At 56.2% G+C, this 17,617-nt stretch overlaps 7 protein-coding genes across 7 annotated transcripts; 5 read left to right on the forward strand and 2 right to left on the reverse strand.

Annotated features, from left to right (window-relative positions):
* Positions 1–1,153: 1,153 nt before the first annotated feature.
* Positions 1,154–3,220, forward strand: CORC01_08394 (GMC oxidoreductase; the record flags this gene model as incomplete). The annotated part of the gene is made up of 4 exons (XM_022620025.1): positions 1,154–1,328; positions 1,398–1,808; positions 1,876–2,325; positions 2,382–3,220. The coding sequence occupies 4 exons, from the start codon at positions 1,154–1,156 to the stop codon at positions 3,218–3,220; spliced, it is 1,875 nt and encodes a 624-aa protein (XP_022473482.1).
* A 1,397-nt stretch (positions 3,221–4,617) lies between these two features.
* On the forward strand, positions 4,618–6,385 carry CORC01_08395 (LPXTG-domain-containing protein; the record flags this gene model as incomplete). Its single annotated transcript, XM_022620026.1, has 3 exons — positions 4,618–4,788; positions 4,846–5,103; positions 5,171–6,385. 3 exons carry the CDS (start codon positions 4,618–4,620, stop codon positions 6,383–6,385), a joined length of 1,644 nt encoding a protein of 547 aa, XP_022473483.1.
* A 1,825-nt stretch (positions 6,386–8,210) lies between these two features.
* CORC01_08396 (HVA22 family TB2/DP1 protein) lies at positions 8,211–9,490 on the forward strand (the record flags this gene model as incomplete). The annotated part of the gene is made up of 3 exons (XM_022620027.1): positions 8,211–8,239; positions 8,390–8,539; positions 8,614–9,490. 3 exons carry the CDS (start codon positions 8,211–8,213, stop codon positions 9,488–9,490), a joined length of 1,056 nt encoding a protein of 351 aa, XP_022473484.1.
* A 546-nt stretch (positions 9,491–10,036) lies between these two features.
* Positions 10,037–11,064, reverse strand: CORC01_08397 (uncharacterized protein; the record flags this gene model as incomplete). Its single annotated transcript, XM_022620028.1, has 2 exons — positions 10,037–10,304; positions 10,427–11,064. The coding sequence occupies 2 exons, from the start codon at positions 11,062–11,064 to the stop codon at positions 10,037–10,039; spliced, it is 906 nt and encodes a 301-aa protein (XP_022473485.1).
* Positions 11,065–11,599: 535 nt separating this feature from the next.
* CORC01_08398 (uncharacterized protein) lies at positions 11,600–12,197 on the reverse strand (the record flags this gene model as incomplete). The annotated part of the gene is made up of 4 exons (XM_022620029.1): positions 11,600–11,668; positions 11,763–11,827; positions 11,934–11,965; positions 12,133–12,197. 4 exons carry the CDS (start codon positions 12,195–12,197, stop codon positions 11,600–11,602), a joined length of 231 nt encoding a protein of 76 aa, XP_022473486.1.
* Positions 12,198–12,453: 256 nt separating this feature from the next.
* On the forward strand, positions 12,454–14,774 carry CORC01_08399 (biotin-protein ligase; the record flags this gene model as incomplete). Its single annotated transcript, XM_022620030.1, has 5 exons — positions 12,454–12,490; positions 12,554–13,190; positions 13,253–13,852; positions 13,940–14,211; positions 14,275–14,774. 5 exons carry the CDS (start codon positions 12,454–12,456, stop codon positions 14,772–14,774), a joined length of 2,046 nt encoding a protein of 681 aa, XP_022473487.1.
* Positions 14,775–15,641: 867 nt separating this feature from the next.
* Positions 15,642–16,989, forward strand: CORC01_08400 (glutathione S-transferase; the record flags this gene model as incomplete). Its single annotated transcript, XM_022620031.1, has 3 exons — positions 15,642–15,874; positions 16,104–16,510; positions 16,595–16,989. The coding sequence occupies 3 exons, from the start codon at positions 15,642–15,644 to the stop codon at positions 16,987–16,989; spliced, it is 1,035 nt and encodes a 344-aa protein (XP_022473488.1).
* Positions 16,990–17,617: the final 628 nt, after the last annotated feature.

The raw sequence follows: 17,617 nt of genomic DNA on the forward strand, positions 1-17,617 counted from the left end.
ATCTTTTCTTGCACGTGAACTATTCATAACCCGCTTCCATATCCAAGACCGTTTAATACTTGCCAATCCAAGGCCCAAGGCCACTGTATGGAAGATATCCTCTGTCCCGAGTTTCCATCTTCCACAATATTTGGATTTCGTCACGATGATGGCGGTTCGATGGGGCCTCCCTTTACAGATTGTGGACAATATCTGCAAATTTCGACTTTCGGTCATCGAGAACGAGGCGAATCAAGACATTGGGCACTAAGATTCTCGACGTCGGCACTTGCGAGTGCTCGTCATTTTGGACCTATCCCGGATACTTGTAAGAATAGGAGGAGTTTCAGAGCCAGCACTGAGTCTTCACAGAAGCATTGATCTTGAATCAAGAGATCCAGGTGATCAACTTACACAGTGTCTTTTGAACGTCGTTGGGGTTTCGTACAGGGTATGAAAATCAACTTCTCCGTGTTAGTGGAGCAGCAGATGGACCCGCGCAATGAGCCACCTTTTCCACCAACTGTTGCCATGTCCAAATGTTCAATTCACTAATAGAATCATCTAAAGCTCCACGAGAAAGTTCTTCTTTAGCACAGCAGACGGGAAGTCCAAGGCGGCAACCGGCGCATTGCCTCACCCGCCCTGCATGATTGCTCATGCACTCAATAGCTTTCAGTAGGTCCGCTGTTTTTGTACCTGCAGATGGGTTGTGGTTTACGCAACTGAATCCCGACACAGAGATCATTCTGGGAAATGTATGGCTCACTCGGAAGAGATGGAGCTACTTCACCCACCGACGCAAATCATTCCCCCAATGCAGAGTGTCATCATACCACAATCGATGTGACCCCCGCCGACGTAACATTGTCTCATTGTGTCTTGGCTTCGATATGTCCAATGAGCTGACCAAATCAAGCTCAGCACACCGCATTGCCTATGCCAGGGCGGCCAAGCCCACCAATCCGTATGTTGCACTGCAGGATGCAGCTGAAATGCTGCCTTCACACTTCTCCGGTGCGGGGGCTCTAGAAAGTTGATTTAAGGATGAAAAATATTGTTTAGGCAATTGCGCCGAAGCGGTCGGTCTGTACCCTTTTAATCGAGTCCATTCCTCGATTCACTCGTTTTGAGGCCGCCGCTTTCATATGAACGAAGTCCACCACCGTGAAACATGACGTCGAAGTTGGTGATTGGGATTCTTTTCGCAGCGGCTTTAGTTCTGGGGCAACATGCCGAGCAAGTCAAAAGAACATTCGAATCGATCAGTGCGAAATATGACTACATCATAGTTGGGGGTGGAACCAGTGGCCTCGTCGTCGCCAACAGACTCAGCGAAGACCCCGCAAGTAAGTCTCTGCATCACCAGTCAACTCTGCCTGGCAGTGCCCGATAATAACACGGCCTTGTCCATTCAGAAACGGTCCTAGTCGTAGAGTACGGAGACTTCGCCAACACAATTAATGTCACTGTGCCATACTTTGCAACATACGACCAGTCAGCGCGCCTCTACAATGTGACCTCCGTCCCTCAAGCCCACCTTGATAACCGCACCTCCCGCCTCCGCATCGGCGCCGTGGTAGGCGGAAGCTCCGCTGTCAACGGGATGGCCTGGGATCGCGGCTCTGAAGCCGACTACGACGCGTGGGAAGCTCTCGGAAACCCCGGCTGGGGCTGGACGACTCTTGTAAAGTACTTTCAAAAGTCGTCGACGTTCGCACCGCCTCCTGATGAGTATGTTGAGGAGTACGGCTACGAATGGAGTCACAATTCCTACGGCGACGGACCCATACAAGTTGGGTTCCCTGCGTGGCAATGGCCAGAGTCAGGTGTGCCGCCCTCTTGAAGTGAAATGACATGCCTTCCGATTGTTAATTATGCTAATTATCAAATTAGCTCTCATGGCGCAGGCATGGGCCCAAGATATCAAAGTACCTATCTTGAAAGACGGGGCTGACGGCGACAACGTTGGTATCGCATGGCTCCCGCAAAATTCTGGCGGTCCAAACGCAACGCGGTCGACCGCTGAGACAGCGTACTTCGATCCTGTCAGCACCCGCAAGAACATACATCTGCTTGTGCGTCATTACGGGGCAGCTATAAAGTTTGAGGGTAACACAACGACCGGCGTCGTGATCGGCTGCCGTGATGGATCGGGAACCAAGTTCCTGGAGTCTAGGAATGTCGTGCTTGCCGCGGGCGCAGTCCACACACCTCAACTCCTGCAGTTGAGCGGCATTGGCCCAGAGAAGCTCCTCAATTCTCTCGATATTGAGCTTGTGGTTGATCTACCGGGCGTTGGTGCAAATTTTCAAGACCACCCTGCCATTTTCATGGTTTATGATTGTGAGTTGACAACTGCTTGGCCGTTTCCATCAGAAGGCTAATCCTGCGTCACCAAGTTGCCAACGACACATCCCTCAACCCGACTCTTATGACCAACGAAACCTTCTACAACGCATCGTGGGTAGAGTACGAAGCCAACAGAACTGGACCGCACTCGCACGCCTGGGGAAACAGAGTGGTCTTCACGTCTCTCAAAGACCTCGACCCAGAAAACTACCAAGCCATCGCCGACGCCGTCACAGCCCAAGACCCGCTCCAGCACCTCCCGCAAGTGTACGCCGACAACCCGGCACTCGTCCGCGGCTTTACCTGCCAACGCGAAGTCCTGAGGACAGAGTTCCTCGACCCGAAGGCAGGCGTCATGGAATTCACATTTGGCGGCGCGGAATCCGTCCCCGTCGCCCTCCAGAAGCCCCTCTCGCGCGGCACAATCACCATCAATAGTACGAATCCGAATCCCGGATCGTCCGTCGGAGCCGACAGCGGTGGGGTCCGTATCGACTTCAACACGCTCTCCAACCCGATCGACACGATCATCCTCCTCCGCGCCGTCGCGAAAGCCCGCGCCTTCATGGCGAGTCCCAGCGTCGAGACGCTCGCCGCAGTGGAGATTACCCCGGGCCCGGGCGTAGCGAGCGACGCCGAGATTGAGGCCGTTATGCGGGAGTCGTGGCTCTCTTCCAGTTTCGACCATCCTGTCGGGACGGCGGCGATGATGCCGAGGCATCTGGGCGGTGTTGTGGATAGCGGGCTGAGGGTGTATGGCGTCGAGGGTCTCTGGGTTGTGGATGCGAGTATTATGCCCTTGCTGCCTGCGGCGCATACGCAGGCTACGGTGTATGCTGTTGCAGAGTACGCGGCTGATCTTATCAAAGGGGTTGAAAAAGCAACCTAGAAAAGGTTGGAATTTTGAAGAGCCAGCACCTGCAACTACGAAGTTCTTCAGTGTCTTCTTACCCCTACGTGGTAAAGAAGCTTAATTCAACTGCACATGCTCCCATGCAAAGTTCTGAATCACTGGGAATGGTTTGCATTTCTATTCAATGGAATGTATTGCTCTGAAATACTTGTTTACTGAATAAAAATAACATCTAGATGTATGAAAACTTATTATATTGCTTGTCGACAACCTCAAAGGCTCAAGCTCGATCATCGTCGCCTACCCAACTAACTCGTGCACTCAAGCCAGCACCACAACCACATGACTCAATGTTCAATCACTCTTATATCATAGCCTTTCCCTAAACTTGCGTTTTCGTATTCCTAGCTTTGTCATTCTGTTCTTCCGAGAAACTGCTCCTGCTCAGGCCCTTGGCGGACCAACTTTACAAGTGCCATTACCAAGAAGTCTGACGGCTGCAGTCTTGAAAGCTCGAAGACAGGTCGAAATGGCACCATTGAAGTGTTTTCATATATGAGACTGCCAAACGCAAGTTTGAGGAAAAGACCTTGATGGAAACGAGAGCGCTGAACTTTCCGGGAAACCCTCTGCAACTCAAATTTTGTTGACTCTTTATTTCCAGCATTGGAACTCATGCTCATTATTTTCGCGCTTTTTCTCAGTACCTATTTCTTATTCAACTACTTGACCCTCTTACCACTGCAACAAGATATTTGTTCAAGAGATCAGTGGAAGCTTCGAAATGTCCTTCACCAATCCCGTAGACCTCAAAGGTTGCCGTTACCAACCAGTATACCCACAAAAGTCGTTAAACACATGCCAAGCACGCTATGTGACCTCAACCCTTGCACAACTTGCGCTGGCTTTCCTTCTTCTCACAAGATTCGCCCGAAACATACTGCAGATGCACGCGAAAGCCCGCCACATCTCATTATTGTGGCGAAAAAAACGTAGGCAATCATAAATCACCCCTTGCTAGCGGCAATCGGATTCCATTGAGAGGCCGGGGGTTGGGGGGGGAGCTTCTTCACAAATCAACGAAACCACATAAGCACACCAATGGGATCGCGATGATACCTTTCGATACCACCGGGGATAGTCTCAGAGTCGCATCGCAGCACGTACCGAGCAGCTCGAGTCGGACTGGTGCGAGAGGGGACTGCATGTGTAGTCTGTCGGTCCAGATCGCCTAGCTGTCTTGGCATTGTCCTACTGCATAATGGTACTTACACAGATTGCGCCCGTTTCCTTTTTCTTTTGCTACTTTAAGCAGTTCCCTGCATTGCTGCTCTTCTCTTTTGCCTATTTGCTGATTCTCGACGTCGTGTTCACTTGGAGTTCCCTGACTTTCGGTAGCTTGAAAGGGGACTGAGTACAGTCAAGCTGCAATCATGGCCAAAGCCGACCTTATCGAGATGCAGCAGCCGAAAGGCGACTACGCCGCCGTCAACACGACCAGCTCCTCCTCTGGTAACACGGATGACAGCTCCAGGAACAACCATCACGAGAGCGGATATCCAAACCTGACGACGGATGGCGGCACAGGCAACTCGACGCTCAGGGTAAACACAGCATCTCATCCAAACCAGGAATGGTGACTAACATGAGCATTGTTGCAGCGTCTCTTCTCCTTTTGGCAGCTCCTGGCCTTTGCCTTGATCTTCATGTCCTCGTGGGAAGTTATGGCGATGGACATGGGAGCGACCTTTTACAACGGCGGACCGCAGACACTCGCCTGGGGGATCATCCTCGTCGTCGTCGGCGCCATGGCCGAGGCTCTGTCGATGGCCGAGCTCGCAACCATCCAGCCCATTGCCGGCGCGCAGTATCACTGGACGCATTTCCTCGCGCCGGAGAAACACCGACGATTCATCACGGTACGTCTCTGACCAACTCACCTTGTTCGGGACTCTGAAGGACACACTGACAACGACACCCTCTCAGTGGATGCAGGGCTGGGTGACCTGGTTCGCCTGGGTCTCGGCGCTCGCCGGCTCCGCCGCCTCGGAGGCAAACATCACAATCGGCCTCGTCAGCACAAACTACCCCTCCTACGTCTTCCAGCCCTGGCACATCACAATGGTCATCATCGCCCAGCTCGTCGCCTGCGCCCTCATCAACATGTACGCCTTCCGCACCATCCCCTGGATGGAGCTCCTCGCCGGCGTCCTCCACGTCGCCCTCTGGCTTATCTTCGTCGTCGTCCTCCTGACGCTCGCGCCCCGCGCCTCGGCCGATTTTGTCTTCTTTGAGCGCACCGTCAGCTCCGGGTGGACCAACGACTTTGTGAGCTGGAATATCGGCATGCTCGTCCCGGCGTGGGGCTTCATCGGCTTCGACGGCGTCGTGCACATGGCCGAGGAGACGCGCAAGGCAAAACAGGCTGTCCCGCGCGCCATGCTCTGGACCGTGATCCTCAACGGCGTGCTCTCGTACGGCATCATCCTCGCCATCCTCTTCGGCATGGGGAGCGACCCCGCCGCCACGGAAGCGATCCTGAGCTCCGACTACCCCATCATCCCTTTGCTCTTCAACGCCGCGGGGCCCGCCGCGGGCACGGCCATGGTCGTCGGCCTCCTCGTCATCACCTTTTGCGTCGTCGCCGCCTCGCTGGCGTCCGTGTCGCGCATCACCTGGGCCTGGGCCCGCGACGGCGGCCTGCCGCGGTACTTTGCAAAGATCCACCCGACGCACCGGGTGCCCATCCGCTCCGTCTGGCTGCCGTGCGTCATCGTCACCTGCCTGTCGCTCTTCACCGTGGGCAACAACGCCACGGCGACGGTGTTTTCGGCCTTCACGGCACTCTCGTCGCTGGGGCTGTACAGCTCGTACATCATCGCGATATCCTGCATGCTCCACGCGCGTCTGACGGGGCGCATCGGACACGGGCCCGAGTATCAGGTCCAGTACGGGGGCTGGTCGCTGCCGAGGGGGTGGGGCACGCCGATCAATGTGTACGCGCTGCTGTGGTCCATGTACTTGACCGTCTGGCTGCCGTTCCCGCAGACGATCCCGGTGACCGGGACCGAGATGAACTATGCCGGGCCGATCTATGTTGTTGTTGTGGTTGGTGCCGTGAGTTTGTGGTTCACTTGGGGTAAGAAGCACTGGCCTGGGCTGAATAAGAGTGCCATTGATAATGTCGTGGCATACAATTAAGAGTGAGGTACGGTGGTAGAGCGGGTGTACCAGCTTCAAGTTTGGGGTGGCATAGACTTTGTGTGCTGTTGATGATCACTTGTTAGACGAATGTAGAATCTCGTGAACTTTTACGCAGGCTGCGGGGCTTTGAAGCAGTCTCTTCTCATGTGCCAGTTCGCATTACATCATTCGAGTCCTCAAAGGTATCCCAAGCACAAAGAAGAGAGGCGTAGATGATGGCAGATGGAAGCCAAGTAGTGAGCAAGTGATGAGGTGGTAGATTCGCCAGGCCTAGGCAGAACTGGCTTGATGAAGCTGGGTTCATCCTCCTTCTCGTTGAATCTGTCCTCGAGGGATATGGACAGCCTGTTCTCATCTCAAAAAGTCGGTGCCTGGGAATACCACGCGGCCATGATGACCAGCTGCGTAACGCACCGGCAGCCTGGAAGCATTGCGTACGCAAACCACGTTGATGCAGGTCGCAGCGTCAAGCATGAACAATGTGTCCGCATCGCGCACCAAGGCTTGGCCAACTGTTTGACTCTTGATCCCGAGATGCTGACCCAAGTGGAGGCGAGTCTCGGTGAATCTGAACCGTGGAGTGTCCCAAAGAGGCAAGATGCGGAGAGGAGCGGGCCAGCGGCAAGGTGGAACACCCCCCGATCGTCGGGCGGGACCGAAGGGCGCTAGGAGACGTCACATGCCGCTCAGATATGGGGGATGCCTGGATGCAAAACACGGTGCCTGTATCAGTAGGCTGAGATGTTGGCTACCAGTGGCCCGTCGTGAACGTCTTGTCAGTTGCAGGCAGGGTGTCGGGAAAGGTGGAAGATGAAGATGCATGGGTATCTGCTTGTTTGGTGAGTCAGACCAGGAACAAAACCTTGTTGTGAATGAACACGTATAAATCTATGCCAAACATACTTGCTAGAACACGTCGACTAAAGGTCTCGTGAGTATTTAGAGACCGTCTCTAACCTCGGTGAGCCTTGTAAGAGGGAGAGAAAGATGGGATGAGAGCGGTGTCACGAATCAGCAGGTTCCCTGTCGTGTCCGGTTTCAGCCCCCCCAGCTTACCTCATCTCCTGGATGTTATCGGCCTATCGCCCACCCGAGCTGCCCAGCACCGCTTATCCGACCCCTCGATGACGTCCACCCGAGGTATTCGAACCGCATCTCGCTGAAAGCACCAAGCCAAGATCTCATCCGGCACATCCCGCCTTACCTAAGATAAGTCACCAAACCATACTTGGACACCTAGCAAGGTACATTGGATCCCTTGCCGCGTGTGGCCCCCTCCGATCCAACGGTAAGTGCCCCGCACCCCATGATGCCCGCTGCACCGCTGCACCCGCCTGCTTTGTCCTCGTGTTCAGGGACCCCACCTCACCTCGTCCTCGCCGATTGCTGCCTCCGCGTGCTCTCTGCTGTGTAAGCTGCCGTGGACCTCGCCTTACACACACCGGCACCGCTCTGCTGCACCTGCACCCGCATCTGCAACCTGCATCTTCCATCTGCCCTCCAGCTTGGTCGAACCCTTCTACTCCGTGCCTCGTCCACGGCTGACGCTCACAGTCGAAGTCTACCTACCTACATTATACATACAATTCACACATCTCTCACCCCCTCAAACGCTGCGCCTTGACGCCCATCCCATCTGTCCACCCCTCCGCCTGACGTCGGCTGTGTTCCCTGCCACAGCTGCGCACGCTGACCGTGCCGTGCAAAGCAACCTTACCCACGCCTTTCCATCTCTTCTCTGATCCCAAACAAACATTTCTCTCTCTTACACTTTTACTTTCTCTCGACCTCCACGACCTTATCGAGCCCTCATATCGCAACCATGTTTGACATATTCGCCCACCTCTTATCGTGAGTCCTTCTCTCCGAGTATGCCCAATTGGTACCGTCTCGTGTATATCATACCCTCAGCGCGGCTTTGAAATCCTCCACCCGTCATGTCCAGCTTGGGAGAGACCGCCACTTGGAACACGTCCACTAACACGGCATTCCGCCTCGCAGCTCCATCGCCTCCTTCCTCTTTCCCCTCTTCGCCTCCTACAAGGCCCTCAAGACCTCAGACCCGGCCCAACTGACGCCATGGCTCATGTACTGGGTCGTCCTCGCCTGCGCACTCCTCGTCGAGTCCTGGACTGAATGGATTCTCGTCTGGTACGTTCTGACTCGCGGACTGCAAGCAGGCTTTCAGTCTCCCCTCTTCCAACTTACCACTAACACCGCCGCAGGATCCCCTTCTATGCCTATATTCGCTTCCTCTTCCTCCTCTATCTCGTCCTCCCCCAGACCCAAGGCGCTCGCATCATCTACCAAACCCACGTCCACCCCTTCCTGCACGACAACGAGGCGCAGATTGAAGAATTCATCTCAGAAGCCCACGATCGCCTCAAGGCCGCCGGCATTGCCTACCTCAAACGCGCCATCGAGCTCATCAAGACAAACGTCCTCGGCCTGCCCCCAGGCGACCCCGAACCCGCGCCCCAGTCCTCCGCTGCCGCTGCTCCAGCCGGCCACCCGCCGCAGTCCTACACCCAGTCGCTCCTCGCCAGGTTTAGTGTCCCCGCCGCGCGCTGGGCCCCCGCCACCGCAGGCCATACGGGCGCCGACTTCTACAACCTGCTCGCGGGCGCCGTCTCCGCCGCCACGGGTGGAGGACAGCACCAGGACCTCTCCAAATCCGGCTCCTCGCTCGTTCCACCGAACCTCAAGGGCGGCGAGAGGACGAGCTTCATCGCCGCGCAGCGCGAGCGCCTCGCCTTCCTCCTCAAGGCCCTAGAGCGTGAGGAGGCCGCGACGACGTCCGCTGCGCATCCCGAAACCTTTAGCCGCTCTTTGGGTAGCATGCAGCTCGACGGCAGCGAGGAGGAGGAAGTGACGCAGAGACCGCCGAGCGCGAACAGCGGGCTGAGCAAGTCGCGGAGCGAAACTGACTTTGAAAAGATTGACGCCGAGAGCGGAGCGGAGGACTTGGGCGGCGACGACGAGGATGGATCCGTCAGGCGGAGGCAGACGAGCGGAGGATCGTCGTGGATGCCGTGGGGATGGGGTGCGACGCCCACGGCTGAGAATCCCGAGGGTGGATCCAGCTCGGGTGTGCACAAGTGATGCCCTACTACGGATATGACAACGAACGTTGTCTACGGGAATGGAGTTTTGCGCAGTGGGTTTTGTTTTTACTACATGATTTAGATTCTCGGCTTTGGCAAGGCACTGGAGTCATGGTCGATTACGATACCACCCTGTTAGTGGCTGTCATTCCGGGACCAGCGAAAGTCTGCGCTCCTGCTCGATTCCCAACTACGAGGGGGGCTGAATAAACCTGGGAGTTGCTTTCAACAGCGGACTGATCAAGCCTTGAAGTTTGGCCCTTTTGCGACTGGTATAGTAATCTTGAATGATGCTATGCAAAGGTCTATGCATCTACGACCCTTACCCCTAGCCTGAGGAGGGCCATGAAATATGTTTAATATTACAGTTGAGATTCCCAGCTTTTGTCGTCCATCTTACACTGCCCCACCTGTCTATTCTTGTTTGTACAATTCCTGCTCTACGAGACGATTAGATCCCCGCAAATGATCGAAACCCCTCAAACCGCGGCGGTGCTGCCGCAAAAACGAGTTTTCCAGGCTTGGCTTCATTGCTCTGTACCCCTCAGGCCGTCTTCTTGTAAGGATACGCCAGCGGCACGTCCTTGCGCGTCCAGACGAGCTTCTTCCTCTTTGTCGTGACGTGCTCGGCCCACACCTCGTCGGCGTACTCCTTGCGAAACTGCCGGATAAAGACGGGGTCCCAGAGGTCCGACGCGACACCGAGGTCCTTGCAGCACCGCATCAGGGCGTTGGACTTGCAGCCCTCGACGGCCGAGGGGAGGTTCTCGACAGAGAAGTAGCCGTTTTCGCCCTGCGCTTGGGAGATGAAGCTGTTTTGCGGGAAGTACTTAGTCTTTTGCTCATATTGTTTTTTTGCCATGCGCATCGAAAGGAACAAAGAGAGATGTGAGGGGATTGGATTTGGAGAATCAGTCCAGTGTTTAGCACGTACCGTCCTTCGGCGATGAGAGCATACTCTCTCGTCACGACCTTTTCCCCGACGACGACGTCGCCCTTTGGCACGAGACCCCACCCGCCGGGCCCAAAGGCCTGGTTCAGGATGCGGCGGTACTTGATCTCGGGAAGGTAGACGATGCCGTCGGGCTTCACCTCCACGTCGGCGGGGTTGACGGGCTGCAGGAGGATGTCGACGATTTCCTTTGAAAACCGTGCCGTGCCGAGGCCGTGGTAGGATGTTGACCAGTCTATCGGCTGTTGCTGGTGTTGTTGCTGTTCTCCGTTGTGTTGGGGAGGAGGGACGTATGGTGGCGCGGTCGGGAAGGTCGTGGTTGACGAGGGCGCTGCGGTTGTCGCCTCGGAAGGAGTTGCTGAGGAGGAGGAGGGGTTCGTGTTTGCGGATGCGTCGGCAGGTTTCGAAGCTTTCGAGGAGGCTGCGGCGCGGGATGTGCTAGGGTTTGCGGACGGAGCTTTTCTGGCGTATGACGGTGCGCTCTTTGTGGGGGATGTAGCGGCCGCAGTGGCGGAGGCCTTGTAGCGAGATGTCGTGGCTATTCTTGCGACTGGGGTGAGGTTTGCCGTCGCCGTCCGCAATGCGCGCACGAGGGGGCGCATGGTGAAGGAGGAGGCCATCGTGATTTATCTTAGCCACACGATTCGCCCTTTCGGTCGAGAAATGGCGGCGAGGGAGGCGAGGGACGAGATCTACTAATCCAGATATTAAAGATAAGGGAAAAACACCTGCGCGCGCGCGAGAGAGAGAGGCGGGACGAAGGTGACGGGGGGTTGTTGGGTGGTTGCGATTTGCGCGGTGTCAATGAAGCTCACAGGTCCGGGACGGCAAATGGAGCTGGGCGACGGAATCCAGTGAATGAAATTTGGTCGGCGCGGGTGAACGCGGCGCCCGGGAGGCGGGAGCTTGGGCCACACTCCTTGGGAGCTTGAACACTGTGCGAGCGCCTTTTTTCTCTTGCGCTGTTGTTCAAACACAACTTCGGTTGTTGGCGTCAGTCCACTCGCCCTCGGGAACTGGCAGTGAGTGAGTGAGCGAGTGAGCGTGAGAAGAATTGTGATTCGATTAGTGAGGAATTGTCTACAGGTGTTGATACAGCTTGTGTACAAGATTCAGCTCTTGACCAAAAACGACGTCGTCATCTTTTGCCTCGGACTATGCGTTCTTCGCGTCCGTCCGGCGATCGTTGCCCTGCTGCTTCCAACAGCTCTTGAAATGCTCCATCTATCGTCCCCCGGATGCCCTCGTCAGCTTCGAATCCTGTTTCTCCATTGTCCCGGCAAGGCAAGAAATTCTCATGCAAAGAGAGGAGACTTACCTCGGCCGTACACTGTCGCCAATCCTTCTTCTCGAAATAGCAATCTGTCAACTTGGCATTTTCATCTGTAGAGAGGACCAGGTAGAGCAAAGTTAGCGTCGCAATCCGGGTGTTGGGGTTGCCTCGCCCACATCTTCCGCTCAGATCCGGAGGGAGAGAGTCGATGCGTACCTGCGCAACCCGTGCTGAAGATGCGCTTGTCCCTGCATATCGGTAGTTAGCCTCGCGGCTATTGTTTACATATTTTTTCCAATTGTTTTTTTTCTTTTCCAAATCTTGCCTTTGTTACATCGCGAGCGACAAAACCTTGTTCTGGGAGAAACGACAAGACAGACGGGGTCGAGAAAAGGAACGAGGTTCTTTGACTTACCAATCATCGGGCTCGTCATCCTCTGTCGACGACTTTTGCGCCGCGTCGCTCTCCTGCTTGGACATTGTATTTCCCGTCTTCTTCCTTGGTGGTCAAATTCCGGTCTCAGACCAGACGTCGTTGTCGTTCGGTGTCGGCGCCTGAATTGTATGAAAGGTGTGAGAGAGTCTCACTCAATCCAGTACCACCGGAACTTTGTTGGGGGTAAGACAGTGCCAACCAAATTGCCAACCCCCGAAACGACGACTCTTGCCACAGAAACTCACTCATCACTCCCAAACTCATCTCATCCCTCATCGCCCTCAGTCACAGCCTCTCACCATGGCCTCACGTAAACTCAACGTGCTGGTCTATACCGGTACCCATATCCATTTTCCTCAATTCATCATGTAAAACAAAACTGACAATTATAAAAATGGAGGCACCGGCACAACCGTCGAATCGGTCCGCCACTGCATTTACTCCCTCCGCCGCCTCCTCTCCCCAACCTACGCTGTCATCCCCGTCGCCGAGGCCGCTCTCCTCAAGGAGCCGTGGCAGCCCACCTGCGCCCTCCTCGTAATCCCGGGCGGCGGCGACCTCGGCTACTGTCGCGTCCTCAACGGCGCGGGGAACCGCCGCATCGCCGATTTCGTCCGCCGCGGCGGCGCCTACCTCGGCTTCTGCGCCGGCGGGTACTACGGCAGCCGCCGGTGCGAGTTCGAGGTTGGCGATCGTACCCTCGAGGTCATTGGGTCACGCGAGCTCGGGTTTTTTCCGGGCACGTGTAGGGGCGGCGCGTTGAAGGGGTTCGAGTACCACTCTGAGAGGGGGGCGAGGGTGGTGAGGTTGGCTGTCAAGGAAGGGTTTGGGGAGGGCCAGGGGCAAAGGCAGGGGGAGGAGGTGCTGAGCTACTACAACGGCGGAGGTGTCTTTGTCGATGCTGAAAAGTTTGACAATGTGGAGGTGCTCGCGCAGTACGCCGATGATATTGCCGTCGACGGAGGAGCGGGCAAGGCGGCCGTGATACACTGCAAAGTCGGCTCCGGCAACGTCATTCTCACCGGTCCTCACCCAGAGTATGTCTCACCATCAACCCATCCTCCTTTTGTAACCTCTCCAACTAATAATTAACCTCTAGATTCGCAGCAGCTAACCTCAACCCCCAACCTCATATCCCCTCCTATGAATCCCTCGTCTCGGCCCTCGCAGCCGCCGACGCCACCCGCGTAACTTTCCTTCGCGCCTGCCTCTCACGCCTCGGCCTCGACCTCAGCGCCGACCCAGCTGCACCGCCGTCCCTCTCGCGCATGCACCTGACCTCGGCGAACCACGTCGGGGTCGGCGAGATGCTCGCCTCGTGGGAGGAGGCCATCACCCGCGAGAGCGGTCAAGATTCCGAGGAGAAGGAGGAGTACATTCGTGGCGAGCACGACGTGTTCCGCATCGAGAAGCGGTCTTCGCTGTGGGATGTCGACGAGCTCAAGCAGGCGCTGCCGTCTTCTGGTTCTGGGTCTGGGCGGGCAGGTGAGGACCGAATGGTGGATTATGACGCCTTGGTCAAGGTGATTGTCCCGCATGAGGAGGAGTGGCCGGACGCCAAGGAGACGCCGAGCTTCAACCACCGCCTGTTCTACAACTCGCTCAAAGAGTATCGCGCCATGGAGCCCACGGCGGAGGAATGGGGTGAAACCCTCATGTACGGCGAAGTCGTCACCAGCACGAACACGCTCTTGGACAAGTACGTTCCCCTTCCCTCTGCCTCTCATAACACCGCTGGGGAAACAATAAGTCCCCATTACCTCAGCTGACGATTCTCATTCTCTAGAAATCCCAAACTGCTTGCCCACCTCCCGACCGGCTTCACCCTCACAGCCACAACCCAAGTCGCCGGCCGCGGCCGCGGCACAAACGTCTGGGTCTCGCCAGCGGGCTGCCTCATCTTCTCCACCGTCATCAACCACCCGGCGCACCTAGCCGCCTCGCACCCGGTCGTCTTCATCCAGTACATCGCAGCCATCGCCATCGTCGAGGCCGTGAAATCGTACGACGCGGGCTGCGGCGACGTCCCCGTGAAGCTCAAGTGGCCCAACGATATTTGTAAGCCACTCTGCCAGAAACCATGAAGCGCTTCAAGATCTCGTAGACCTAACGAACGTGCAGACTGCCGCGACCCCAACTCATCACCCTCGGACCCCTCCTACGTCAAAATCGGCGGCATCCTCTCCAACTGCGCCTACTCCCAAGGAGCCTACCAAATCGTCCTCGGCATCGGCATTAACACGACGAATTCCCGCCCCACCACCTCGCTCAACGCCATCGCCCCGGCCGCCTTGCGGGGGGCGGGCGGCTTCCGCCTCGAGACGCTCCTCGCGCGGATCCTCACCCGCATCGAGGCCGCCTACGCGCAGTTCCGCCGCGAAGGGTTCTCGCGCGACCTCGAGGAGCGGTATTACGCGCACTGGCTGCACTCGGGCCAAAACGTAACGCTTGAGGCCGAGGCGGGCGCCAAGGCCAAGGTGGTGGGCATCACGCGGGACTGGGGCATGCTGAAGGCCGTCGAGGTGGACGGGATGGGGCGGGAGACGGGGCGGATGTGGGCGCTGCAGAGCGATGAGAATAGTTTTGATTTCTGGAAGGGGCTTGTCAAGAGGAAGTTGTAGAGGTTGGACCGATGAGGGCCATGGTGTGCCACGATGGCTGGCTTGGTGTCTTGGAAGTCTGAAGAGTCTTGGAATCGGCCTGACGATCCGTCTCGATTCGGGCTCTCCAATGGATGTCTGCGGATCGCATCTTGCTACGTAACGCTGATGAAGGCACTCTTTCAATGTGAATGAAAATAAGCTGCATGGAAAGCTAATGTATTGGTGGGACGGTCCAAAAGAGGCACAGCCGTCTCACGGGGTCAGCTGCGGGAGCGTCCGGGTTGCCAGTGTCAGCTTCATGCCGCATCTGGATAATTGTACGGAATCCATTCCAGCTGACACCTCGAATCAAGTTTCTCAAGCCCCTCGGTCGCCAAGTAATTGTCATTGAGACCTCTGCCAATAACTAAGGTATTTTACACGGTCCTCGGAATCTCGTTCGCCGCCTTCTATCGGCCTTCCAGAGCCCCGATCTCTCCGTCTGACTCCCTTTATACAGGAGCTGTTACCCCCAGTTACCAAATTCTATAAGCATTATTATAATATCCAAATTGCCATTGAGACCTCTACCAGTGACTACTTTACATAATCCTCAGAATCTCCTTCGCCAGCCTCACATCGGCCTTCTGGAGCCCCGATCTCCGTCTTACTGCCTTCATACTGGAGCTGTGCCCCCGGTCCACCTTGGAGACAATGCGGAGAAAAGGTGCGCGAGAAATCGAAACGAAACATGCCATTCTGCTTCGAGAAAATAGAAGTCCTCTCCCTCTGACCCACCAAATGACGACGGGGTGATGCCTTGACATTTGACATCCGAGAAAAAAATGGCACAATAAATATCGCCTTGCACCGCCTAGTCTCGCACCCATGACACAAATTCCCATCATGAGAGCAATTGAAATTCTCGGACGACGCTGCTACCGCCCAGGCCAATCCATCCGCAGCATCTCATCATCATCGAATCTCAAGCTCAAGCTCACCACCAGCCCTCACGCCCACAGCAGATTCGCTCACCCCGCTGCTCTCACTTCCAAAGTCATAACCACGCGATCCTTGACAACTTCACAACCATCTCCCAACATGACTACAGAAGAACTACCCAAAGTGAAGCTCTACTGGTACGCCCCCTCATCACCACCACTACCACCACCAACCTACACACCCCCCCCCCCCCACCCCCACCCCCCACACCACCCAACCCCCCCCCGCCCCCACCCCCATCCAAAACAAAAACAAAAACAACAACTAACTACCCTGACACCCACCCCCCACCACACCACCCCCCCCCCCCCACCACCCCCCCCCCCCCCCCCCCCCCCCCATCCCCAGAAAGCTGATCTACTCAAGGCTCAACGACTCCCGCTCCCAAAACACCGTCTGGCTTCTCGAAGAACTCAAGATCCCCTACACCGTAGAACTCTTCCGCCGCGCGCCCAACCGCCTCGCGCCCCCCGAGCTCGAACGCGTCCACCCCCTCGGCAAGGCGCCCGTGCTGGAAATCACGCCCACGCCGAGCGACGACCCGGGCGCGGAGCCGGAGCAGCCCATCCTGCTCGCCGAGAGCGGATACATTACGCAGTACCTCGTCGAGCACTTTGCGCACAGAAAACCGAGCCTCGTGCCGCCGCGGTGGAAGCCCGGACGGGAGGGCAAAGTCGGGGGTGAGACGCAGGCGTATGCACGATTCTGGTATCTGTTGCACTACATCGAGGGCAGCTTCTTGCCCATCATTGTGCAGTTTCTTCTCATCAACGGTAAGATGGAAAATATCATGCTACCTTGAAGCCGGGATTTCCCCTTCCAATGTCAACAGTCTAACGCAAAATTATTACATGCAGTCTTGAAATCATCCAACATCCCCTTTTTCATCCGCCCCATCACTTCTGCCGTCGCCTCCAAAATCTTTTCACTCGCCATCTTCCCAAACGCCCAGAGGCACCTCGCCATGCTCGAGAACTACCTCAAGACCGCGCCCGGGGTGTCAGCGTCTAGCGGTGGTGGTGGCGGCGGCGGCGGCGGGTTCCTCTGTGGGCCGGAACTCACGGCCGCGGACATACTCATCAGCTTCGCGTTCATCGCGGCCGATGCCGAGAATGTGTGGGACTCGGTGGGCAGCTGGCCCGGCGGTTCGGCGAGGGCGGCGCATCCTGTGCTCTTTGAGTACGTCGAACGGCTCAAGAGGGAACCCGGGTATTTGAGGGTTTTGGAGAAGATTAAGGAGATTGAGGGGTGATGAGGTGACGGTTCAGATCCGACGGCGGCTTCAGGTGCGGATCTCACGGGCGGTTTCGTCGGGCTGCATGGAAGAGAGTCGGGAAGCACTTTTGAGGGGGTTTTGGAGATGGAATCTCTAGTTGCCTTGCGGATCGAGTGAATCTTGACAGCGCGGGTTGAAGTATTTATCGCGGATGTGGAGAGATGATGTTTTCTGCTGTAAGTGGATGTTGGTGCTGGTTAGGCCTGGACTTATTCTCAAATTTCCTGATTTGGAGTCATTTTGTGATCAGTCAGTGTCGCGATACGTCGAATTACGACACAAAGGAAAGGGAAATTCCCATTTCCAACTCCAAGACTTCCTGTTATGAGTCCCGATTCATGCTCTCAAGCGTGTCATATTTCTCCACGTCGCCAAGAATGCACCGTGAACCAGAGTCATCGCCAAGGTGTGTAGCCATGATGAGGCTTACAAGGACGCTGTACTCCGTATTGCCGATCAGAGTGGGGACGCGGCCACTGATGAGGATTCGCATCTGTCGAAGCGCGCAGCAGAGGCTGGAAGTAGAGACTGGAAGCAAAGAATGTTGAAGGGCAGGTAGTATCAAGATTTGCAAAAGGACACAACTGTATTGTGCCTCGGATTC

The sequence above is a fragment of the Colletotrichum orchidophilum genome (assembly GCF_001831195.1).
Source record: "Colletotrichum orchidophilum strain IMI 309357 chromosome Unknown Scaffold_71.1, whole genome shotgun sequence".
Lineage (NCBI taxonomy): Eukaryota > Fungi > Ascomycota > Sordariomycetes > Glomerellales > Glomerellaceae > Colletotrichum > Colletotrichum orchidophilum.